At 38.6% G+C, this 25,955-nt stretch overlaps 2 protein-coding genes across 5 annotated transcripts in view; one reads left to right on the top strand and one right to left on the bottom strand.

Annotated features, from left to right (window-relative positions):
• The window catches only part of tpp2 (tripeptidyl peptidase 2), a 31,412-nt gene extending 24,575 nt beyond the window's left edge, over positions 1-6,837 (top strand). For all 4 annotated transcript variants that reach the window (XM_016240630.1, XM_016240629.1, XM_016240628.1 and 1 more), the window contains 6 exons: positions 486-634; positions 715-811; positions 888-1,018; positions 3,284-3,491; positions 3,573-3,692; positions 5,977-6,837. In XM_016240630.1, the coding sequence (XP_016096116.1) occupies positions 486-634; positions 715-811; positions 888-1,018; positions 3,284-3,491; positions 3,573-3,692; positions 5,977-6,066 (795 nt within the window). In that variant the 3' untranslated portion in view covers positions 6,067-6,837. The remainder of the gene's footprint in view (positions 1-485; positions 635-714; positions 812-887; positions 1,019-3,283; positions 3,492-3,572; positions 3,693-5,976) is intronic.
• A 6,436-nt stretch (positions 6,838-13,273) lies between these two features.
• On the bottom strand, positions 13,274-21,807 carry LOC107557250 (uncharacterized). Its single transcript, XM_016240604.1, has 10 exons — positions 21,705-21,807; positions 21,278-21,402; positions 18,173-18,290; positions 17,362-18,084; positions 17,137-17,291; positions 16,802-16,925; positions 16,100-16,723; positions 14,382-14,530; positions 14,126-14,249; positions 13,274-13,659 (listed from the first exon to the last, which is right to left on the bottom strand). The coding sequence occupies exons 1-10, from the start codon at positions 21,805-21,807 to the stop codon at positions 13,274-13,276; spliced, it is 2,631 nt and encodes an 876-aa protein (XP_016096090.1).
• Between the last annotated feature and the right edge of the window lie 4,148 nt (positions 21,808-25,955).

Here is a 25,955-nt window from a genome sequence, read left to right as displayed (position 1 = left end):
AAATTTCCCCCCCCCCCCCATTATTATTCATAATAGTAATTAAATAAATATAATAATTGTTGTTGTTTTTATTATTATTATTATTATTATTCCAAAATCTATTTACTCTTTGTAATATTGATTAATGATATATTAAATATTAAATAGTAATATTAAAAGTTTGAAAATCACTGATGTGAATAATATAAGTCAGCAGGCTAGCCCACCAAGGTAAAGCAGAATATACGTATATCATACCGCCCTCACACACACACACACACACACACACAGCCTTTATTTCTCATGTCAGTAATTTATTTGTTGCCATCTGTTTGACAAATTCAAAAATTATGATAGGAAATTAGTCTGGCTTTTTATTAATGTATTTCCCATGATGATGTTAGAGTCAACTGCATTCATCTACATGAACAGACAGTGCAGATGGATTTGAGAGATTGTGGATAATGTGATTCAGCAGTCACATCTCTGGTGTCGCTCTCATGCAGGATATGGTGCCAGTCTTTTACCACCTGGTTCCTTCTCCCAACAAAAACAAGAATGGGAAAGAGAAGGAGAAGGATGCAGAGAAGGAGAAAGACGTGAAGGACGAGTTCACCGAAGCGCTGCGAGACCTGAAGATCCAGTGGATGACCAAGTCAGTCACACTCATTGGTTCGCACTCATTAACTCTGTGTTTTGATCTGGGAATCACTCTGTACTCACTGCTGTCCTCAGGTTGGATAACAGCTCGTTGTATGAGGAGCTGAAGGAGGTGTTCCCCACACACCTGCCGCTGCACGTTCAGAGACTCCATCAGCTGGACTCCGAGAAGGTACGGCTCATGCATACGGCTCATTCTGGCATTGCTCACACAGACCCATATGACGGACACTCTTCTATCTCCCCAGGAGCGTTTGAAGCGCCTGCCGGAGATCGCAGCAGCAGCGGATACAGTACTGTCACACATCGACCAGACGGCACTGGCGGTCTACCTCACCATGAAGACGGACCCGCGGCCAGACGCTGCCTCCATTAAGAGGTACAGAGAGACCGTTCATCTGTACATCACATCATTCTGTATTGGAGCCTTTCACAGTTTGAAAAATAACTTTTCTGTAAGATTTCCAACATTCAACAAAATAAATGTGAATTATTTTGTGTATATACACTGTATACTGTGATTGCAATTCAAACTAAATTACTATTATTGTTGTTTTTGTGTAAACAATGTTTTAAAAATGAATACGGTAATATATTACCGATGTACTATTATAAAAAAAAAATATATATTTATTAATAATAATAATTATAATAATAATTAATATTATTATTATTATTATATTAAACAATGTTTTAAAAATGAAGACAATATATTGCCATTGTACTGTAAAAAGTAAAAAAATGAATATATAATAATAATAATAATTATTATTTATTATTATATCAATGTTTTTTTAAGACTACAATTTTACTGGTAAGTAAAAATTTTTTTATTATTATTATTATTATCATCATCATCATCTTTATCATTTAAAATTAATTGTTCTAAAAATGAAGACGGCAATATATTACCATTGTACTGTTAAATAAAACATATATTTAATAGTTATTATTATTATTATTATTTAAACAATGTTTAGAAATGAAGACAGCAATATATTACCATTGTACTGTTAAATAAAACATATTTAATAGTTATTATTATTATTATTTAAACAATGTTTAGAAATGAAGACAGCAATATATTACCATTGTACTGTTAAATAAAACATATTTAATAGTTATTATTATTATTATTTAAACAATGTTTAGAAATGAAGACAGCAATATATTACCACTGTAGTGTTAAGTAAAAAAATTTATTTTGATCATTTTAAGCTGCAGTCTGTAACTTTTTTTTGGTAAAAAATGATCCAAAATCAATATTTGAGCAAGTACATAACCAGCCAGTGTTCAAAACTATCGCCTTACTTTAGCCAGATTCACAACGGTCAGCTTATAATAATGTTTTCTAATTTGAGTTGTACGGGTAGGTTTTCGCAGGAAATTCAAGCATGGCACTGCGTCATTACGTCACTTCTGTAAACATAAAGAAGTTGTCCCGGCTACTAGGCTATTGCATGTGAGGATCCTGCAGGTGGCAGATCGTTAGCCTTTTCTCACAGCAGCCAGAATAATTAAATGTCAAAAAATCATTTTGATGGTGGATTGTAATCCAGAAAGTATTATATGAAACTTAATTATAAACTTTAATATAAACTTTAATTATATTCCAGTTTTAAATGTGCTTCTGATTACAGATAGCCTGGGATTACACAAGATTTGTATTTTAAAGACAACCAGTTCGAAGGGAGCATAATTTGCCTTTTGGGTTAAAAGAATTTCTTGGTATGAAATTCGAGTGGTATGACAATTAGAGATTAGACTGTCTAGAAATTGAAATCTACACACACTTAACTCATAGTCACGCAATGCTGATGTTGTTAACATTAATAAACTGAGAATAAAGTATAACAATAATAATAATTTGAACAGTTTGATGTGATATGAGCTAATCGATCGTTAGATTTAATCACCAATGCTAGCAAGATTTATGGTAATGTTTTTTCCTCAGTTGGTCAGAACAAACGTGGCAGACTTGTTACTTGTTCAGATGACAATATGCGGTGAAAATTCTTATTTGGGTCATATATTCCAAGATGTAGCCTAGAATCCGTGATTACTAAGTATAGGATTCACACCGGTGCGTGAGCCGGCTTCATCCGCGCTGGAGCTGTGCTGCTGCACAACCCACACAAGGAAGATAATTCCGCGCACAGCTGCAATTGCAGGTTTTCAAACAGAGATTGCGACAAAGAGGCGAAACTTACGGACTGCAGCTTTAAGTTTTGTTTTACAGGACAATAGTAAAATTTCAGTACTAATATTGGTCTTCAATATTGTTCTTTTTAATTTGTTAAAACGTAAAACTTTTATTTTGACAAAGAATGGCAGGGAAACATTAAAGCTTCTGTTTAGTTGACAGGTTTGTAAATGAGTCTCATTTCAAATCTGTAGAAATGCTGTAAACGTCTATCCACACATTGAATTATTAAATCACATTGCAGAGAAGTTAAACACGGGTGAGGACAGACCAAGATCCTCATGATGATGATGATGATGATGATGGAAACATGAAACATTAATTTCAGGATTGTTGTTGTTGTGTTAAGCTGGTGTCATCTATAGTTAAAGTCATAGTTCACATACGTAATCATGTGGCACTTGACAGAATGCAGAATGAGCGTGTTTCATGTTCCTGCAGTGACATGGAGAAGCAGAAGTTGTCTCTGCTGGATGCTCTCTGCAGGAAGGGCTGTGCTCTAGCGGATCAACTGATGCAGCCAGCAGCACAGGACGGCGCCAGCGCAGGTGAGGTGGGCAGCTCTGATGACGAGCCGCAGGGCATGGCCAAAGCGCTGACTGACACCTTCTGGGAGGTGCAGAAGTGGGCGGAGCTCACTGACTCTAAGGTACGGAGGTCAGGCATTTACACGTGTACTAGTAATTTGATTACTATTATGTTTTATTTGACATGATGATATTCTCTGCAGGTTTTAACATTTTCCTACAAGCATGCGTTAGTAAACAAAATGTACGCAAGAGCCTTGAAGTACGCGACTAAAATCGTCGAGGAGAAACCCAGCAAAGACCATTGGAAGAACTGCATACAGGTAAAAGAATATCCCATGTTCCTTGCATCTGCAAACTTGCTCTGAACTCATTTTTGTTTTAGTTTAGTTTGAGTTCTACACGCTCGCAGATCTTCCTATTATAACGATTAATAAAGCATTCACACGGTATAAATAAGAGATTGATTGTGTAGTTAGTTGTGTATATCATTGATTATATCAGGAGTTTTTGCGTGAGTAAGCTCTGTCAGTTGCGCTTTAAGGGGAAGCACCCTTTGCTCGGTTTCTACATAATCCATTCACAATTTGAAGTAAGGTTTTGTTTGTCTAAGAAACGCGAGTGAATTACGCGAATGAATCTGCTAAATTATTCCGCAAGTCATTTCTTTGATTGACGGTGATAACTGTAGCAATGATTGGAACGATGTCAAAAACAGAGCTGTGCATCAAGTGATTCAGAGTAACAGCAACAACAAGTCTGTGTTGGCTGAATATATTTAGAAGCTTCTACAGTTAAAGATAAAACTTAAAACACTCTTTTTGATGTGTCCTTTTTAAGGCAATGTTTAAAAAATTTAGTTTTTAAATTAAATCTAAAAATATTTAATGCATTATTATTTAATTGTACTTGCTATACTTCAGTATATTAAAAGTACAAAACTTCAAAAAAAGCTAGGGAGTGGAAATGGCAACTGAGCTAATGAGTGATCCTCTGCTTCCATCTACTGGTTATAATAATCATTTAATGTCATTTTCATCTTAAAAGTCTTTGTTTTCCACCAGGATTTTTTTCATGTCATCTTCATAAATGAAAAGTGAATATTTATACTGAATTTTACTCTACACAACTGTAGAGTTAAAAAATAATAAATGTTTTAAAATTTTATTTATAAGTGTTAATTTTATGGGGGGTGGGGGGAGGCCACGTCTTTGTCACCTTTTTCACCCATGGTGAGTTTGCATTCCTGCATCTGCAAGACTGCATTTATTTAATTGTTAAATATTATTACAATTTAAAATAACTCTCTTCTATGTGAATGCATTGTAGAAAGTAATTTATTGCTGTAATCAAAGCTGAATTTTCAGCATCATTAGTCCAGTCTTTAGTGTCACATGGTCCTTCAGAAATCATTCTAATTTGCCGATTTGCTGTTTAAGAAACATTTCTGATTATTATCAATGTTAAAAACAGTTGTGCTGCTTCAAATTTTTGTGGAAAGCGTGATACATTTTATTTTTCAGGATTCTTTGAATATACATTTATTTGAAATATTGAAGATAAGTCAATCATGCCAGAAAAAAAATCTAAATAAGATACTAAGTCATAAATATGTGACAACCAAAATTATGATATATAAAGATGAAATTATGAGATAAAAAGTCAATTATGACAAGCAGTGTTCTTTCAAAAAAAAATTCTTGCTGAGCAAACCTTTTCTCTATTGGGCAGACATTTCGGCCACCTGAGCAAAAACATTCTTTATACCAGACCTGTACAGCACACACAAAAATGAGTGTAACTTTTAACTTTAATGTGCTATTTATATTTGATTTGACCCTTGATGTAACTAAATGATGCACATTTTAGGTTACCTGAGATTTTTTTTTTTACAGAGCTGTTGCCAAGAAATTGTATTAAAATCATTTATAAAAAAAAATCTCTCACACAACAGTTCAATTCTTTATTATAATATAATATAATTGAATATAGCTAATATGAAAAAATTAAGCAGATATTGTTCAAGTCAAAAGTAATGTACTATATGTCATTATTACAAGAAAAGGTAAAAAATTACAAGAAAATCTGTGAAATTCTTCTTTGTTATATATATAAAATGAGATATCTAACTTTTTCACTGTAATTAAACACTTTCTGCAGAATTACACAGATTTTTTTTTTTTACAGAGCTGTTGCCAAGAAATTGTATTAAAATAATTTATAAAAAAAATCTCTCACACAACAGTTCAATTCTTTATTATAATATAATATAATTGAATATAGCTAATATGAAAAAATTAAGCAGATATTGTTCAAGTCAAAAGTAATGTACTATATGTCATTATTACAAGAAAAGGTAAAAAATTACAAGAAAATCTGTGAAATTCTTCTTTGTTATATATATAAAATGAGATATCTAACTTTTTCACTGTAATTAAACACTTTCTGCAGAATTACACAGATTTTCCCGCAAAATCGATTCAATAAATGTGGATAAAATGCACAGATTTACATCATAATGTTTTCAGTAAAATAAGAATATTAGAGTTATTGTGGTAATTATGTGATTGTCTGATATGCTGTGATTGTGTTGTCTGTCTCCTGCAGCTGATGCGTTCTCTGGGCTGGATGCACTGCGTCTCATACACCGAGAACTGGCTGCCCATCATGTACCCGTCTGACTACACCCCCTTCTAACATCCTGTCGCGTGACACACACACACACACACACACACACACACACACACATGCAGTCGTTTGTTTTTAACTGAGGAGACTTTTAATGCCTTTTGGAAACCATCAAGAACCAAACACCTCACATCACATGGTCCTTCATGGATCCCATAATGCCTTCCTGTGTGGATCACAGCACTGAACCAACAGTTCTCATCCTACAGCTTGAATCTTATCGGTGTATTTCACTTGGATTTTTCATCATACTCACATTACGCTTCAGTGTTCGTCTTCTCTTTGGGGAACTTGTATAAAACCTGCATTATGTTGTTCGAAATGTGATTACTGGGCATTTGCTTGGTGGACATTTTTCCCCTCAACAACAATAACAGTGTCTTGTCGGTTAAACGTCAGATGAACTGCTGAATACAGATAACGTCAAGGCAATATGATGGACATCCAGTGGAGTTCTGTGGGTGAAACGTCCAGCTCTGTTTCACCATAGAATCAAAAGAAAACTTTATTAAAATTTTTTTGTGATTGACCCTTATATATGTCAAATGTATGCATGTTTTATAAAGACACAAGGGTCATGTTCATGGCTTTCAATCTCGTGCCGTTCTGAAGAAAGTCTGAGCTCGTGTGATTGAAAGTCATCCAAGTTTTCTCTTATTCTGAGCCTGGACTCAAAATTTATTTTCTGAATTTGTCGTTTTGGTGTACAAGTGAAAAAGAGATGGTAACTTCTTTTAGAGTTTAAATGTGTGAACTTCTCTTTTGTGTCTCAAACGTTCATTCAGGGTAAATTTTTTTGTGATTGACCCTTATATATGTCAAATGTATGCATGTTTTATAAAGACACAAGGGTCATGTTCATGGCTTTCAATCTCGTGCCGTTCTGAAGAAAGTCTGAGCTCGTGTGATTGAAAGTCATCCAAGTTTTCTCTTATTCTGAGCCTGGACTCAAATTTTTTTTTCTGAATTTGTCGTTTTGGTGTACAAGTGAAAAAGAGATGGTAACTTCTTTTAGAGTTTAAATGTGTGAACTTCTCTTTTGTGTCTCAAACGTTCATTCAGGGTTTAGACATTGAAAGCGGATCATCTCTCTCCATTTCCCTTTGTGAAGGGAGACGTTTGAAAGTAAGAAACAAAACCAGCAATTCATGCTACAAGTTTTCACTAGTACACCGTGTAAAAGGAACCATTACCTCCAGAAGAGACGTCATATTTCACTTTTCCTCAGAGGGCTTTTGCATTGGTGGCATGATCTTCCTCCAGTTTCTTAAGTTTTCTATCATGTGTGTTTGTGTTGTTTGTTGATGTTCAGGGCTCAGACGTCTTGAACGGCAGGTTCTTCAAAAATGGCCTTAAATATTCACAATCTTCAAACCCCGTCCACCTCTGCGTTTCTTCAGGAAATATCACATTATTCTGGATCAAAAACCCTTGAATATCTTCAGATATATTTATGGATGTCTTGTATTTATAAAGTATAAATGAATACTAGGTAATGCCAATATTTTAAAGTCATTTTATTTCACACATAGAGTAGTAGGTAGGTGTTATTTTATATCCATTACTCGTGAGACGTTTCAGAAGTAACAGCCGGTTATTTTGTTAACACCGTAAATGTGCTGAACAATGTATTTGATGAAGATTCTGAATAAAATTATATGCAACTGACAATATGTTGCCCATTTTCATGACAAACAGGCTTTGAGTTATTCATGCTGAATGTGTTATGGACAACAACAGAATCACATTTTATTACAGCCGTTAAAAATTTTTTAAGTATTAAAGTTTACTTTTTAGATTTACATTAGATTGAGTTTACTGATATGGTAAACAATATTTGTAAGATCATTGTCATGTATGGTTAATTTATGTATGGTTTAATAATTGTGTGCTGACATGGAGTAAAATGCTCAAATATACAATAAAAATATCAAATGTAATATTACAGTTTGCAACAGCTACTACTGTCCTTCCCCTAACTTGTCATTTTTTCCCCAGATGTAACATTTTTTTTTTTAAATGGTTCAATAATTAAGCCTGTATTTTGTTGGATTTTTTGTGAAACATCATTACAGTATCAGCTGTTTTAAAGCTACATTCACAAACCATGATCAAATTCCAATCTGAATTGGAATTTACGCATCTCCATTTTTTTAGCATCAGCATGGCTTTATTTACAATGCAGACAATCCAGATTTGTTATTCAAATCCCATTTTATGGAATTACTGTTCATAATGTTGTTTTGCAGGCAATCAAATCAGAATGACTTCAATCCTAAAACTAAAAGACAAAAAACATTTATGCTGATTTCCCATAGACTCCCCATGTTAAAATACCCAACTTTACAGCAAAAAAAAAAGTTTATACAGCCTGGTACAAAAAATGGTTTTGGTCTATATATCTAATTCTGCCCTTCATGACAACTGTGAGGGGGGTGAATTTTTTTATAACTCATCCGTTTAAATTATATTAAGCCTTAAAATTCTGCATAATTAAGGGTGTGGCCACTTGAGTGACAGGTGGATTGCCGCTGCTGTCACCGCCGTCGAGCTAGGTGGGCGTGGTTTCAGCAACCAGCTCCCGCCTCTTTGCTCATTTTCAATTATCCGGGAGTGACGCACAGAGACGCGCTGCCCACTTTGAGCTTCAAAAACACTCTTCAGAAACCTACGGGTGATGTCACAGACACTACGTCCATGTTTTTATACAGTCTATGGTATGGATGCTAATGCAGTCATAAATCCTTCTATCGATAAATCTCTGTGCCCCGGCATATGGTGATCAGGCTTCACAGTCACTGATTGATCTTATCGTAGATAAGAGCAAGCACGTGTTGGCCCACACGGACAACACTGTGGCTTTATCATACATCAACTGTCAGGGAGGTCTACGATCACGTCGCATGTCGCAACTCACACGCCATCTTCTCCTTTGGAGTCAGATGTGGCTCAAGTTGCTGCGTGCCATGCACATTCCGGGGGAGCTCAACCGTGCAGCTGATGTGCTCTCATGGCAGCTCACTTTCCCTGGAGAATGGCGACTCCATCCCCAGGTGGTTCATCACAATTGCCATTGTGATGAAATTTTACCTCCGATGAAATTCGGAAGATGTCAGAAGATCTTCCAAACACCGCACAGTCCTGCAGTGTGACTTCTCCTATGACGAACGTCAAACTGTCAAAGACAAGCCATGATCAGAATTAATGCTAGAGATTTCTTCTAACCGCATAAACTTCGGAGCTCTCGTTCTCCGCCCAAGGAATTCATATGATACGTTGCCTTTACTATACTAAACACCAGTTGCACTGCTGTTTTCATGTGGGTGTGTAGTGCTGCTTGCACTATTCTTCTTAAATACGCGGGTATTGCCGACATTCATATACTTTTAATGATATTCAATATTACAGCCCCGCATGCAATGCCGCTCACGGTCACTGAACATGTATGGGTTGATAATGTAGAACTCCGGACAAGTTTTCTTGCGTGCACCCGTTTTTAACGTGTCTTAACTGTCGTACAGTCTGACATTGACAACTGAGATCCCACAGTGTTACATGATCATAATAATAATTTATGCATTTAGCAGATGCTTTTATCCAAAGCGACTTACAGTGCATTCAGGCTATACATTTTTTACCAGTATGTGTGATCCCTGGGAATCAAACCCACAATCTTTTGCGCTGCTAACGCAAAGTTTTCTTGCGTGCACCCGTTTTTAATGTGTCTTAACTGTCGTACAGTCTGACATTGACAACTGAGATCCCACAGTGTTACATGATCATAATAATAATAATAATTTATGCATTTAGCAGATGCTTTTATCCAAAGCGACTTACAGTGCATTCAGGCTATACATTTTTTACCAGTATGTGTGATCCCTGGGAATCAAACCCACAATCTTTTGCGCTGCTAACGCAATGCTCTACCACTGAGCCACAGGAACATCCTGTGGTTATCGTGTTCGTACAGTCTGACAATTACAATCCTAAAGGGCTTTTAAAAATCGCACAGTGTGAGCCCAACTTAAGACCATGCTCACTTACATCAAGAGGGCCGGGGATCTACAAGCATTTTTGAGCCGGCCCACTCTCACGTTGTCCTGAGACCCCGGCCTGGATATGTGCTCAAAGGTTCCCACCACTCCCTTCCGTAACCAGGTGGTGAGCCTGCTAGCGCTGCCCCCGGAGGAGGCAGATCCAGCCTTGGCGTTGTTGTGTCCCGTAAGAGCCTTGAACATGGTGGACTGCACCCAGAGCTTCATAAGCTCAGAGAAGTTCCTTGTCTGCTATGGAGGCCAGCAGAAAGGGAAGGCTGTTTCCAAGCAGCGGTTGGCCCACAGGATAGTGGATGCCATCACCTTGGCATATCAATCCCAAGGCGAGTCATGCCCCCTGGGGGTGAGAACTCACTCTACCCGTAGTGTAGCTTCTTCATGGGCTTAGGTGCATGGCGCCTCTCTGGCACGGAGGAGGCAGATCCAGCCTTGGCGTTGTTGTGTCCCGTAAGAGCCTTGAACATGGTGGACTGCATCATAAGCTCAGAGAAGTTCTTTGTCTGCTATGGAGGCCAGCAGAAAGGGAAGGCTGTTTCCAAGCAGCGGTTGGCCCACAGGATAGTGGATGCCATCACCTTGGCATATCAATCCCAAGGCGAGTCATGCCCCCTGGGGGTGAGAACTCACTCTACCCGTAGTGTAGCTTTTTCATGGGCTTAGGTGCATGGCGCCTCTCTGGCAGGCATTTGCAGAGCTGCGGGCTGGGCGACACCTAACACCTTTGCAAGGTTTTACAAACTTCGCGTAGAGCCGGTGATAGGTAAGTGGCGGGAAGAACTGGCTCAGTGTCACGCTTGCTGCCATTCCCCCTCACAAGGGTATGCGAGTGCCTTTCTTCTTCCAGTCGAGTTCCCCAGATGGCGAACCCTGGTCGAGTATCCTCCATCATCCCCGGCAGTCAGACTCGGCGGAGGAGTCTGACGCCAGGCCCAGTACTTGTGTTACCAAGCCTGGGCTAGGTGTCCCGTCTGTGTGGTTCCCAGTGGGTAATCCCAAATGTGTATTCTTCCACGGTAAGGTTTCCCTCATGGTAAACCCGTATCTTCCCTTGGACAGATTCGGCTCTGTCTGTCTCTGTTGGTAGTAGATTCATCCCTACTCCCAGGTAGGACCTACCTCAGAGACATATTCCATATGTAGTACTGCCCCTCTGGGGCCAGTCCATATTAGTATCTCCACATATCACCTCCCTATGGGTAGGATGTGGTCTCCGTAGTGGCCTTATCCCTTGTACTTAGACACACTTCCTCAATGTTTTCATCTAGTCTTGCTGAAAGAAAGAAAAATGGCACGCCACGGCTTGTCAGCAATTACAGCGTCACAGTGGTAATGACATGCAGTGGTTGTGGCGTTTTCCATAAGACCCCTAATGTTGTCACAACATAACTCATAGTGACCGACAGATGGGGAACGTCTCTGTTACGTACATAACCCTCGTTGCCTGATGGAGGGAACGGAGACGTTATGTCCCCTTGCCACAATCCTGAACCACTCACTGAGTGTGGGGAAACGGTCTCGGCTCCTCAACATAAACCTGAATGAGTGGATGCACGTGGCCATTTTATATTCATGGCTCGGCATGCAAAATCCACTCGCCAATTCTCATTGGCATGTTCTCTTAAACTCAGAGGTGATTGGGGCTCCCAAGTAAGACCCCTAATGTCATCATGACATAACGTCTCCGAGGGTTACCTATATAACAGAGACGTTCAGCTGCTAATCTACAAATTTTCTGGGAAACAGCTAAATGTTTTCTGAGAGGAAACGATTTATTTTGCCTCTTATGATAATAAATCTAAAGTAAAAGTAAAATACTGGAGAAGGATTTAAAATAAACTTTTACAGAACAGAAGAGTAGGATTTTGGGAAATTTAAGTTCTGACTACAAGGCAATTTTACTAAAAACGGTGGAATTTTTGCTCCAACGCAACTCAATTACTATTTTAATGGAGAAAGGCCCAACTAAATTGCTGGCTTTAAGGCTGAAAAATAGTGAATAGGTGAATGCTATATTTAAGGACTTTAATGAGCAGCTTTACAGTTCCGAGGTGGGTTTGGATGAACAACAGAGAATTGAATTCATATCAAAATTAAATTTCCCTCACCTAAGTGACAAGCAACGTAATTTTCTCAATTCTCCAATTGAACTGAGTGAATTAAAAGAGGCTTTAGAATCAGTGAATAAGGGTAAGGCCCCTGGCCTGTATGGCTTACCCCCAGAAGCCATACTTAGTGATATGGGATTTGCTTGGACACACTCCTTCTTGATTCCTTAAATTTTGCCATAGACACGGGTTGTTTTCACAGAGATCAGAACACTGCCCTTATTTCCCTTATTTTGAAAAAAGGGAAGAGCCCTCTCTACTGCTCTAGCTATAGGCCGATTTCATTCATTTGCATGGACACTAAGGTTTATGCTAAAGTTCTAGCCCTTAATTTAGATCAAGTTGCTAGTTCTTTAATCTCTTATGATCAGACAGGATTTATTAAGGGACGCTGTGCTATGGATAATGTTTGACGTCTTCTGAATATTATAGACATGCCCAATCCGACTGACGATCAATGAGCTGTTCTCTCACTAGACGCAGAGAAAGCCTTTGATCGCATCGATGTATCTTTGGTCAGTTTTGAATTGTTTTGGCTTTGGTCCCCATTTTATGTATATGGTACGAACACTCTATAGCAATGTTTTTGCACAGGTGTTGACAGGGATGGGTTGCTCAGGTGCGTTTCTGAAAAATAGTGAATAGGTGAATGCTATATTTAAGGACTTTAATTAAATTTTAGAATCAAAAATTAAATTTCCCTCACCTAAGTGACAAGCAACGTAATTTTCTCAATTCTCCAATTGAACTGAGTGAATTAAAAGAGGCTTTAGAATCAGTGAATAAGGGTAAGGCCCCTGGCCTGTATGGCTTACCCCCAGAAGCCATACTTAGTGATATGGGATTTGCTTGGACACACTCCTTCTTGATTCCTTAAATTTTGCCATAGACACGGGTTGTTTTCACAGAGATCAGAACACTGCCCTTATTTCCCTTATTTTGAAAAAAGGGAAGAAGCTATGCTTATCTTCACCTCCTATACCTGTTCCAGCAGTGTAATCAGGAAAGCCTTCTTGAAATGGTGCGTTAAGTTCACATCAGTCACATCACCTTTCATCAGATTCTCATGGTAGCTGAGTAAATCCTCACCTTATCCAGCTCTGTCAGTAATGTGGCGTTAAAAGCTTTCTTAAAGTTCTCAATAAACACCAGGTCTGACTGATAATGGACCTTGTTTGCTAAGATAATTGTTGTCCCTGTTTGACAAAAGTGAAGCATGGTGTCAAGAAGCTCATTGAGACAGTCATGGTGATAGACCACATCAGCTGCAAAAACATAATCGTAATGATGGGTGGAGTGGGGAAACATCTCCTCTAGTTTGTAGCCCCATGGTAATGCTGTAACCTGGGGTTCATGTCTCCGTTGCCACTTGGTATTCCGGTTCAAGTTACACCTTAGATTACCAAGGATTTCTGGCAGATCTGTGGCTGTCATTTTAGCACCTACAAGTTATTGACATTGTTTAGTTCTGGTCACAGGCTTAGTCTAAACCAGTGGTTCCTAACCACATTCCTGGAGTACCCTCAACACTGCACATTTTGCATGTTTTCCTGATCCCTGATTTCCTGGGTCAACTCATCAGCTCATTAGTAAAAATTTCAAGACTTGGAATGGGTGTGTCAAACAAAATTGGACACCCTGGTTTAGACCATTGATTGCATGTTTTCCCCAGACATGTCCTGGCCGGGTTTTCTAAATTGCCTAAAATGTTGGGGTTGTGGCTTTGTTTTCCTAACCCCTAACCAATTAGAAAGACCTTTATCCACGCCCCCTACTTTTCGGCACGCCCTAATCTTTCACCACACCCACTGCTCCAGCCTGAAGTTATCCCTACATCTCCGCCAGGACATGTCTCGGAAAAAGAGGACATGTGATCGCGCTATGATTGCATCAGATATCGAGACTTACCCAGAAGTGTGGCAACTATCGAGACGAGGCCCGTTCCTGCTCCGAGCTCTAGCGTCAATTTGTCAAGTAGATTAATCTGCTGTCGGCCTGTTGGGGTGTCCAGGAATCGGCAAAGGGCCAATGCCTTTGACATTCAAAACCAGGAGTTCATAGTCTCCATTAGAATCCATGTATTTTACTTTCTCACAAAAGTACACGTATACTTTTTTATTGATCTGACAGGTTTGTCTACTGTTGTTGAATGTTTCATACTCACCGCTGGCCATACCACACCACCACAATGGTCTATGGCTTCCTGAATTTTGATTTCATGACCCAGAAAGTAGTAGATCTCCTTGCCAAGACTGTAGTAGACTATGGGAGCCCAGGATCTGCGCTCTGTTGGTTCTGTGTTGGCAGGTACAGCTGAGGGAAAGAAAGAATAAGTGCATCCCTTCAAATAAGTATTTCTATAAACACATTGGGCCTCATTTATCAATCTAACGTAGAAACGAGTGCAGATCCGTGTGCACAAGCCAACTTACGACAGAGTTCACGTGTGATTCATGAAACATTCATATGCCGCCAATCTCATCGTACGAATGATCGCACTTTGATAAATGTGGCGGCAGAAAACAATCGTCATTTGAATATCACACCCCTAAAAACACCCTGGTTTAGAAGCCTCGCCCCTTTCCCGAGTTTACAACACGGAGAAACGAAACCTGGCTAAAAAGAGGAAGTAATCTTGTGAAAGAGAAATTGATCTTACTCCAAAAACACCCGTTAACCTTGTAATTGCAAACAATTAGGCTACATTAATTTATGTAATTTATACAGGTATGTATATTAAAATACTGGTAAATATAAACAGCCTATTTAGTTCCCCTCACTCTACAACAAATATTTTCGATTTAATGGTATCCAGAACAGAACAAGAATGAAAAATAAGTAGTTATAAAATTATATTTTAAACTATAAAATAAAACACAAAATTAGGCTATAGTGGCATTCATTATAAACGGCATACAAATGTCAAGCAAAACTGAAACGGCATTGGGCTCACGAGCCTATCTCATACCCCAAGAATCCAAATGTTTCCATTTTTGCCATATTTGTAACATTTGTTTGCATAACTATTATTCATTATGTAGCCTAAACATGGCTTTAAACTTCAGTCATGTTCTAATATCCGTGTAAAATCCTTCACATGCGCAAAATTTTTTGTTTGTGCGCTGCACGCTGATTTTACAGCAGACCTTTTAAAATAAACAGTGGAACTTTTATGTTTGGTTGCATTTTAATTTGATGATGAATGGCTGAAATGTCAGGCAACGGTAGAGCTAATGTTGTTTGTGTGTGCGTGAGGTGCCTGTGCGATCAGATGGATTCAATCAAATAAAGATATAAAGAAAATAAATAAAATGCATTAAGAGTGTCACAAAAACGAGCGTATAGCCTATACTTGTTGCACAGTGTTTTTTTTTTATTTTGTTAATCTGTTAATTATATTATAGCCTATTATATATTTTGTGTGATTTTATTCCTTTTATAGGCTTAATTTCTGTCTTTCTCCTTTCACAGAAGCGCTGCAGGTGCATGATGCGACTATTGAATCCTCATGGTCTTGTTTATGCTGCTATTCGCGCATATAAAGCTAAAGCACTCTATAAAACAACAACAAAAAAAGACATTCTAATCTTACTGGTTAACGATCGACTAATGAGCTTTGTTTGATGGTCATGAATATAAAAATTAACAAAATGCTGTCATTCTACGATTCTCCACCGTATTTACTATGCTGCGCGCAGGTTCAGGTAACTCAAAAGCTTGTGTACACGAGCTGAGACCAGACATGAGATTTGATCGTACCCACGTCCATATTGATAAATTCCAAGTTTTGCGTTGAAACGACCGTATGCCCAATTTTCTGTCGTACGTTCGTTCGTAAATGAGGCCCATTGGCATTGGTCCTCTACAATTTGCAAACCTAACCTTCTTCCTCTTCCTCTGCAGATCTAACAAATTCTTGGAATCCTTTGTCTACTTGGTTCTCCTCCATCTTATTTTCTAAACTCTGAGTATCATCACACTCCAGATGTTCCACTTCTTCTGCATTGTTTCCTGTCTCGCTTGTAGAGTTTGGTTCCACAGCATCCTGTTTGCTTGACTCAAGTTTATCATTGTCCTCCTCTTCCTTGTTCATCTCTTGAACATGGTCACCTTCCTGCTCTGGTGTCTTGCTGGTTGCTACATAAATCCTCACATCATCCAGCTCTTCAAGGAGTGTAATATCAAAATATCTAAGAAAGTTGTTGATGAAATCCAGATCTGAGGCATAGCGAACCTTGTTTGCCCAGACTAGAGTAGTTCCCGGCTGGCAGAAGTGACGCATAGTGACCAGCAGCTCGGCCAGGAAGTCGTGGTAATAGACCACATCAGTCGCCAACACGTAATCATACTGGTGTGTGGATCTGGGGAAGGTCTCATCCAGCTTGTGACCCCAGTAGAGTTCTGCTACCAGGGGCTCATGTCTCCGTCGGCCTCTCGTGTTCTTGTTGAGGTTGTATCTCAGATTACCTAGAATCTCGGGTAAATCTGTGGCTGTTAGTTTGGCACCTATAGAGCAATTTCACTGATTATCTTGCAACATAGAAAACCAATTAGAATAAACCTGAATCTTATCACAACACTTACCCAATAACGTGATGACAACCGAAAGTAAGCCGGTTCCAGCCCCAAGTTCAAGAACTGATTTGTCGAGTAAATCAATGTGTTGGCGACCCTGCAGTGTTTCCATGAATCGGCAAAGTGCAAGTGCCTATATGAAGGGAATACAAATTATATTTTAAAGGTGCACCATGTTTGTTTTGACTGTTCTTGACTGTTCTCTTGGACTTTATCCTAGCACCTATTTTCTTGAATGCAGCATCACACAGCTCTTTGGTTACTGATGCCATTATAGATATACTATGTTCACTTTTGCATTTGACTCTTATGATTAATTAATTCTGCAGCTGAAAGTGTCTCACCGCTGGCCATATAGTAGCACCGTAAGAATCGATGGACTCCTGAATTGTAATTTCCTGACCCAAAAAACTGAAAACTTCTTTCCCGGGTCTGTAGTAAAAGGTTGGTGCCCATGATCTCTTGTACTCCTGTTGTTTATCATTTTCTGTGTTTCCTTCTAAAAGAAAAGACCAAGTCAGTCTCTAATTCACTAGATAAGCAACTGTGTTTTAGAATAAATCACTAACCTGATTTCTGCTCTACAAATGTTGAATCCATCTCACAGCAGCCGTCATTGTCTTCATCTCCACTATCCCCAGGTTCAGTTTCAAGGTTTGTGTTGTCCTCCTCATCTTTGATATTGTTCAAATTTCCATCCTCCAACTTTAATGTTTCCTTCTGGTTTTCCACATCAACATACCCTGTAGCCTGTTCTTCTCTAAATTGTACATCTTTCTTTTCATATTCTCGAACCTCGATCTTTCCTTCGTTCATCTCTTTCTTTGTCTTTTTATTGACTGTTTCATACTCATCCACTCCTTTCCTCGCAACCCCTTTAGTCTCTTCTGACATCACTAGTCTACTTTCTTCTCTCGTGGTGGCGGAGTAAATCTTGACCTCTCCGTTGTCTGCCAGCAGGGTGGTGTTGAACGTTTTTTTGAAGTTCTCCACAAACACCAGATCAGAATCAAAGCGGGTCTTGTTGGCCCATATGAGGGTTGTGCCCGGCTGGCAGAAGAAGCTCATAGTGACCAGTAATTCTGCTAGGTAGTCATGATGATAGACCACATCAGCTGCTAATATGTAGTCGTATCTGTAGACTGAATGAGGGAAGGTCTTATTGAGCTCACAATCCCAAGAGAGCTCCGCCACCTGTGGCGTGTATCTGCAGCGGCCCCGTGTGTTTCTGGACAGGTTGCATCTCAGATTCCCGAGGACTTCAGGCAGGTCAGTTGCTGTCACCCAAGCACCTGGAGATGATTATACAGTTATGAAAACACATAACACAACATTATGCTAATAACATGTTTGTGAATAATCCAAAACTTTAGTACTTACCCAACAGACTGGCCACGATGGACACAAGACCTGTGCCGGCTCCAATTTCTAGCACCGCTTTGTCAACAAGATCAACTGTTGCTTGATTGGACTCAAGGTATCGACACAGAGCCCGAGCCTAAATAATAATTCAGAAAATGCATCATGATTATGAATATCAGTGAGAAAACCAATGTAAAAATGGTTAAAGGTGAACTGTGCCATTAGTTGTTCCTCTGGAGGCATCAAATGTAGTTTTAAAAATAATGACCCGTTTCAGACTGGTTCCTCAAACACTCCTACCATGTGCCCATCCTCGTTTGCCATTGGTCAGTCAGTCAGATAGTTCTGCCCCAAACTCACATGATTGGTTGAGTCAGAAGTTGGCATTTCAAACAACTCATACAAACAGATCATTGTTGTGAAAGTGTCACAGAGTCACAGGATTTCACTGTTCAGGAAGTCAAACTACCAATGACTGACTTACAGTTTCTCTGAACATGAAACTGACACACCAGAAAGAATTTCAACATCCAAAATGACACACTTCAGCTTATATATTTTGAATATGTAATGAACTAATTGTTTCACTGCTGGCCAGATGACAGAACCAAATGAATCGAGAGACTCCCAGATGCTGATTTCATGGTCGGCAAAATAATGGATCTCCTTTCTGGGCTCCCAGGATACCTTACGCACACGGACTTCAGCTTCTGCTCAATATAACAAATGAAAAAACTGATGCATTCCTCAATAAAATCTTCACAGATGCAGTGCTTACAGTCAGAGATTAAAGGAATAGTTCACCCAAAAATGAAAATTTGCTGAAAATGTACTCAGGCCATCCAAGATGTAAATGAGTTTGTTTCTTCATCAGATTTTAAGAAACTTGCTCACCAATTGGGGATTATTGTGATGTTTTTAGGACATTTTAGCACGTTTCATTTTTTAGCTGAACTATTCCTTTAAAAGAAGGTGATCTTGAGGTTATTTTCCAATACATATTTAAGTTATTTACCATCATGCTTTTCTTTGTCTTCATTTGTATCATTTTCCCCAGTGTTCACACTCCCCTCCGTCTCCACTGTGGCGTCTCCATTTCCAGACTGAATGCAATCCATGATGATAATGTCCCAGTTCAAAAATGTCCAAATTTACCCTAAGCTAAGTCTTACTGTATTTCCTTAAATGCATTTTGCAGCTTCAGGAGAATTCAATGCAGTAACTGCAGTTCACTGCACCTTCAGCTGGCTAAATCTCCAGAGGAGTCCATGTGTCTGCAGAGGTAAGCTATACCTTGTTGTTTCTGCAACTGCATCCTCAGCCGTCACCCAGCAAGGTTATAGATGGGCATCACGCAACACTCCAGTGTCACACTGGTATTAACTATATTTAGCTGGAGATTCATGAAGCAGTTGCACATCCACACAAACACTGAGAAATAGAGTATGATGTAGGAGATGGGGAACAAGCTTCTGCTTGCACAAAATGAAGGTAAACACTGAAGCCTTGAGATAATGGAGATCAACTAATACTATAAGTTGATCTAAGGAAGCTACGCAAGGAATTATGTGAGATACGACTCCATACGACCTATGTTTCTTGTTATTCTTGTTATTTTGAATCTTGCAAAACCTGTCAAGAATATGTTTGGATCATACTTTACCCCAAAATGAGAATTCTTAGGGTAAACAAAATGCACACAATTAAGTAAACTGGCCCTCTCCAATAAAATATTGATAAATGAAGTATTTAAATGTAATAATTTATGCATCATATGTTATGCAGTGCTTTTCAAGGTAAATAAAATACACACGATAATACAAAATGTACATCATTTTGTTGGTTTTGTGGTGCAATGTAATCTAAACATGTGGCATTCAACCTTTAATTTTTAGCCATTAATTCCATCCCTGTTGGTTTCTATGAGTCTAGGCAGCTGGTATGCCCTAAATTGATTCCACAGAAGGGAAACCCAATATAACACTATATCTCTGGAGGCCACATGAGGTCATTGCTGTTAATCTCTTATCCAACTGGCTCGCACTAAATCCGCTCTATATCTTCTCCAGTTTCTTGTATGGTTGTCAAAATTCTCTGGAATCAGTGGGCAATTGAACATCTTCACCATGTAGGGCCTGATATTTTGGTGATTTGGCACCAGAGACACCAAGCTACATTTACACCATTTGACAGATGCGTGCATGAAGAGAGCATCTTGTTGTAATGTTAAAATGACAGGCTTTCCTGCTTGAGGATGTTTTTGAAAACTCTCTTCTGCAGGAGTAGATGTATGTGGTGTACATGTGTTTGCATCATGTAATAATGACACTGGCAGACTCAAGCACATGCTGCCAGTATCAAATATCTCTGTTACATGGTCCAAATGGGCTGCTGTTCTCAGAAGATCCAGAACATGTTTGTAATCCATTACTGCTACATGCTGTTAGTCATGAACACATCTGGTTCTTCTTAACTTAGAAACTATGCCAAAAAAAAAAACAGGTCTACTTTTATCTAGAAGTGCCCAATAATAAAGACCTGTAAACATTGTAAGCAATGTTTCAGAATCAGTTGTTTAGAGAAGGAAACCTGAATCTGAATCTTCCCTTTCCCAGCAATGAATATGCCCGTGTTCAAATTGTAAAAGTACATTTTCTGTATCAAAAAGTCATCAAAACTCAAGAGAGTGAATGTTATGAAAAACGTGATCACATCAAAATAGTAGTACTGCTCACAACTCTCTAGAACAGAGATATTCAATGCATGATTGATCATATTTACATTTACATGGATAAATAATGACCCGTTTCAGACTGGTTCCTCAAACACTCCTACCATGTGCCCATCCTCGTTTGCCATTGGTCAGTCAGTCAGATAGTTCTGCCCCAAACTCACATGATTGGTTGAGTCAGAAGTTGGCATTTCAAACAACTCATACAAACAGATCATTGTTGTGAAAGTGTCACAGAGTCACAGGATTTCACTGTTCAGGAAGTCAAACTACCAATGACTGACTTACAGTTTCTCTGAACATGAAACTGACACACCAGAAAGAATTTCAACATCCAAAATGACACACTTCAGCTTATATATTTTGAATATGTAATGAACTAATTGTTTCACTGCTGGCCAGATGACAGAACCAAATGAATCGAGAGACTCCCAGATGCTGATCTCATGGCCGGCAAAATAATGGATCTCCTTTCTGGGCTCCCAGGATACCTTACGGACACAGACTTCAGCTTCTGCTTAATATAACAAATGGAAAAACTGATGCATTCCTCAATAAAATCTTCACAGATGCAGTGCTTACAGTCAGAGATTAAAGGAATAGTTCACCCAAAAATGAAAATTTGCTGAAAATGTACTCAGGCCATCCAAGATGTAAATGAGTTTGTTTCTTCATCAGATTTTAAGAAACTTGCTCACCAATTGGGGATTATTGTGATGTTTTTAGGACATTTTAGCACGTTTCATTTTTTAGCTGAACTATTCCTTTAAAAGAAGGTGATCTTGAGGTTATTTTCCAATACATATTTAAGTTATTTACCATCATGCTTTTCTTTGTCTTCATTTGTATCATTTTCCCCAGTGTTCACACTCCCCTCCGTCTCCACTGTGGCGTCTCCATTTCCAGACTGAATGCAATCCATGATGATAATGTCCCAGTTCAAAAATGTCCAAATTTACCCTAAGCTAAGTCTTACTGTATTTCCTTAAATGCATTTTGCAGCTTCAGGAGAATTCAATGCAGTAACTGCAGTTCACTGCACCTTCAGCTGGCTAAATCTCCAGAGGAGTCCATGTGTCTGCAGAGGTAAGCTATACCTTGTTGTTTCTGCAACTGCATCCTCAGCCGTCACCCAGCAAGGTTATAGATGGGCATCACGCAACACTCCAGTGTCACACTGGTATTAACTATATTTAGCTGGAGATTCATGAAGCAGTTGCACATCCACACAAACACTGAGAAATAGAGTATGATGTAGGAGATGGGGAACAAGCTTCTGCTTGCACAAAATGAAGGTAAACACTGAAGCCTTGAGATAATGGAGATCAACTAATACTATAAGTTGATCTAAGGAAGCTACGCAAGGAATTATGTGAGATACGACTCCATACGACCTATGTTTCTTGTTATTCTTGTTATTTTGAATCTTGCAAAACCTGTCAAGAATATGTTTGGATCATACTTTACCCCAAAATGAGAATTCTTAGGGTAAACAAAATGCACACAATTAAGTAAACTGGCCCTCTCCAATAAAATATTGATAAATGAAGTATTTAAATGTAATAATTTATGCATCATATGTTATGCAGTGCTTTTCAAGGTAAATAAAATACACACGATAATACAAAATGTACATCATTTTGTTGGTTTTGTGGTGCAATGTAATCTAAACATGTGGCATTCAACCTTTAATTTTTAGCCATTAATTCCATCCCTGTTGGTTTCTATGAGTCTAGGCAGCTGGTATGCCCTAAATTGATTCCACAGAAGGGAAACCCAATATAACACTATATCTCTGGAGGCCACATGAGGTCATTGCTGTTAATCTCTTATCCAACTGGCTCGCACTAAATCCGCTCTATATCTTCTCCAGTTTCTTGTATGGTTGTCAAAATTCTCTGGAATCAGTGGGCAATTGAACATCTTCACCATGTAGGGCCTGATATTTTGGTGATTTGGCACCAGAGACACCAAGCTACATTTACACCATTTGACAGATGCGTGCATGAAGAGAGCATCTTGTTGTAATGTTAAAATGACAGGCTTTCCTGCTTGAGGATGTTTTTGAAAACTCTCTTCTGCAGGAGTAGATGTATGTGGTGTACATGTGTTTGCATCATGTAATAATGACACTGGCAGACTCAAGCACATGCTGCCAGTATCAAATATCTCTGTTACATGGTCCAAATGGGCTGCTGTTCTCAGAAGATCCAGAACATGTTTGTAATCCATTACTGCTACATGCTGTTAGTCATGAACACATCTGGTTCTTCTTAACTTAGAAACTATGCCAAAAAAAAAAACAGGTCTACTTTTATCTAGAAGTGCCCAATAATAAAGACCTGTAAACATTGTAAGCAATGTTTCAGAATCAGTTGTTTAGAGAAGGAAACCTGAATCTGAATCTTCCCTTTCCCAGCAATGAATATGCCCGTGTTCAAATTGTAAAAGTACATTTTCTGTATCAAAAAGTCATCAAAACTCAAGAGAGTGAATGTTATGAAAAACGTGATCACATCAAAATAGTAGTACTGCTCACAACTCTCTAGAACAGAGATATTCAATGCATGATTGATCATATTTACATTTACATGGATTACAGAAATGCAAAGTTTCAGAACTAAACATGAATTTTGACTTCTGAATGCTGCACGAAGTTGTAAAGCTAGAGTTCCGACCTTGATTTTCTGCTGGTGAACTGCTGTGATGGTGGTTTGCTTGTGAATTTGGAGTTGATTGTGGGGGATCTGCTACACTTTTGGACCAAAGGTCAGGTTCACCATCCAGAGCATCTCCATGGATCACTTCTTTTATCAGAGATGAGTAGATGAGTTTGTTTCTTCCAAGCCCATCAAGACGTTTTTAACTTCAAACCGCTGCTTCGGGCTAAAATACAAGTCCATAATGCTTAATAACTCTTCCTCCAGTGAAAATCTGGTCTGAATCAGGAGAGAAATCTACACAGATCAAGCACCGTTTACAAGCCAAAACAGTCCAGAACGGTTCTAAACAAATATGTGGGTGGATTTTGATGTGAGATGGACTTTTTCACTGTAGGAAGTGTTATTATGGAAGCAATGGTTTGAAGATAAAAATATCTTGATTAAATTGATGATGGATTTGTTTCTTACAAAAGCACAGCTTTTGGCGTAACAAGACATTAATTGATGGACTGGAGTCATTACTTATTTACTACTACTTATCAATTTAATATTACTTATTACTTACGTATCCTACTACTTGTTTCACTTCTGTTTCAGTTTTTATATCCATTTCTTACTATGTGTAAGTAAGTTGTTGTTTTTTAGCATGTGTGGTTTGGCAGTGTTATTTTTTAGGATTACTGATAAACTGCTGTCATTTGATTTCAATGTAGAATACAGTTTCCTTTCTTCTGTATGTTGACTAAAGTTATGACAAAGCTGCTTGTTTTTAAATGTTCAGACTGAATGTTAGTATATTAATTAACCATACGTTTCCATGATTCCATTCCATGATTCTATAAATTTCAAGAACTGTATGTTAAATAAAATCAATAGTTATTAAGGAGGGAAAAAAACCCATCTTGATTTTGTTGTTTGATACTTTAAGTTAGATTAATTTCATATGTAATTATTATTATTATTATTATTATTAATAGCTCAATTTTTATTGTCTTTATTATTGTAAGAAAGAATAAAATAACACAAATCAGTGGTTTAAACCTTTTTAGACATTTCATAGTTGGTTTGGGTTTTGGTGGTTCCTCCTCGCCATGAGTCTGCCCCCAGAGGCCCCTCCTCTCCATGAGTCTGCCCCCAGAGGCCCCTCCTCTCCATGAGTCTGCCCCCAGAGGCCCCTCCTGTCCATGAGTCTGCCCCAGAGGTGGCAGTGTCCACTTCTGAACTCTCTGTCTGCCTTTTTACGGCCAAGGAGGCCTTCCATGAACTCTCTGTCTGCCCCGTTATGGCCAAGGAGGCTGTCCTTGGTATGTCACAGTTGGTTTTGGGTTTTGCTGGTTCTTGTCATGTGTTTCCTTTGACCCTGTCATGTGATTTTGCCATGTGGTCTTATACAATTATCATTATATAGGTATTTGGGCAGCAGAAGAGGAATACTGTTGTACAGAAAATACCAGCAAACAAGTACAACCCCAATTCTGGAAGAGTCGGGACGTTTTGTGAAATGCCATAAAAGTCAAGAATATGTGATTTGTTCATTCTCTTTAACCTTTATTTAATTGACTAAACTACAAAGAAAAAAAATCCAATATTTTCACTGGCCAACTTAATTTTATTTTGTAAATATAAACACATTTTGATTTTGATGGCTGCAACACACACCAAAAAAGTTGGAACAAAGTCATGTTTAACACTGTGTCACATCAACTTTCCTTTTAATTACAATGTTTAATTGTTTGGGAATTGAGAATACCAATTGTTAAAGTTTTGCAAGCAAAATGTTTGTCCAATCTCACTTGATACGAGACTTCAGATGCTCAGCAGTCTCTGATCGTCGTTGTCGGATTCTCCTTTTCATGACTGGTCATACATTTTCAATAGGGGACAAATCTGGACTGATCTAGTACATTCACCCTGATCTACGTGTCTATGCAACCACGCTGTTGTAGCACATGCAGAAAGAGCCCTTGCATAGTCTTGCTCGAATAACCATGGACTTCCCATGACCGACGTGATCTTGATGGCAGTACATGTCTCTGTACAATTTCAATATATGCCTCCATTAGGGTGACCGTACGTGCCATTTTTCCCCGACATGTCCTGGCTAGGATTTGTTTTGGCTTTGTTTTCCTGTTTTCATGCTTGCTGAAGGTAATGATCGAAAAGTAGTTTGACCAATAACATGCAGGCATTGTACATAATGGACCAATCATGGTGTGTGTGAGAAGGTGGGATTTACGGTCAAAGCGATGCAATTACGCGTACATAGGATGTGTGTTCAACTTAAAAGCAGCTCAGATCGATCAGTGTTCGACATCAAAGTACCTTGAGAGCATTTTGAAAGCATAAGGAACCGTCTGTATGGTATTTTGATGTCATACACCGATGTACACACGCAAACAAAGCCAAA

The sequence above is a fragment of the Sinocyclocheilus grahami genome, unplaced genomic scaffold, assembly GCF_001515645.1.
Source record: "Sinocyclocheilus grahami isolate Dianchi unplaced genomic scaffold, SAMN03320097.WGS_v1.1 scaffold595.1, whole genome shotgun sequence".
NCBI classification, from domain to species: domain Eukaryota; kingdom Metazoa; phylum Chordata; class Actinopteri; order Cypriniformes; family Cyprinidae; genus Sinocyclocheilus; species Sinocyclocheilus grahami.
This window is presented reverse-complemented; position numbering and strand designations above follow the sequence as displayed.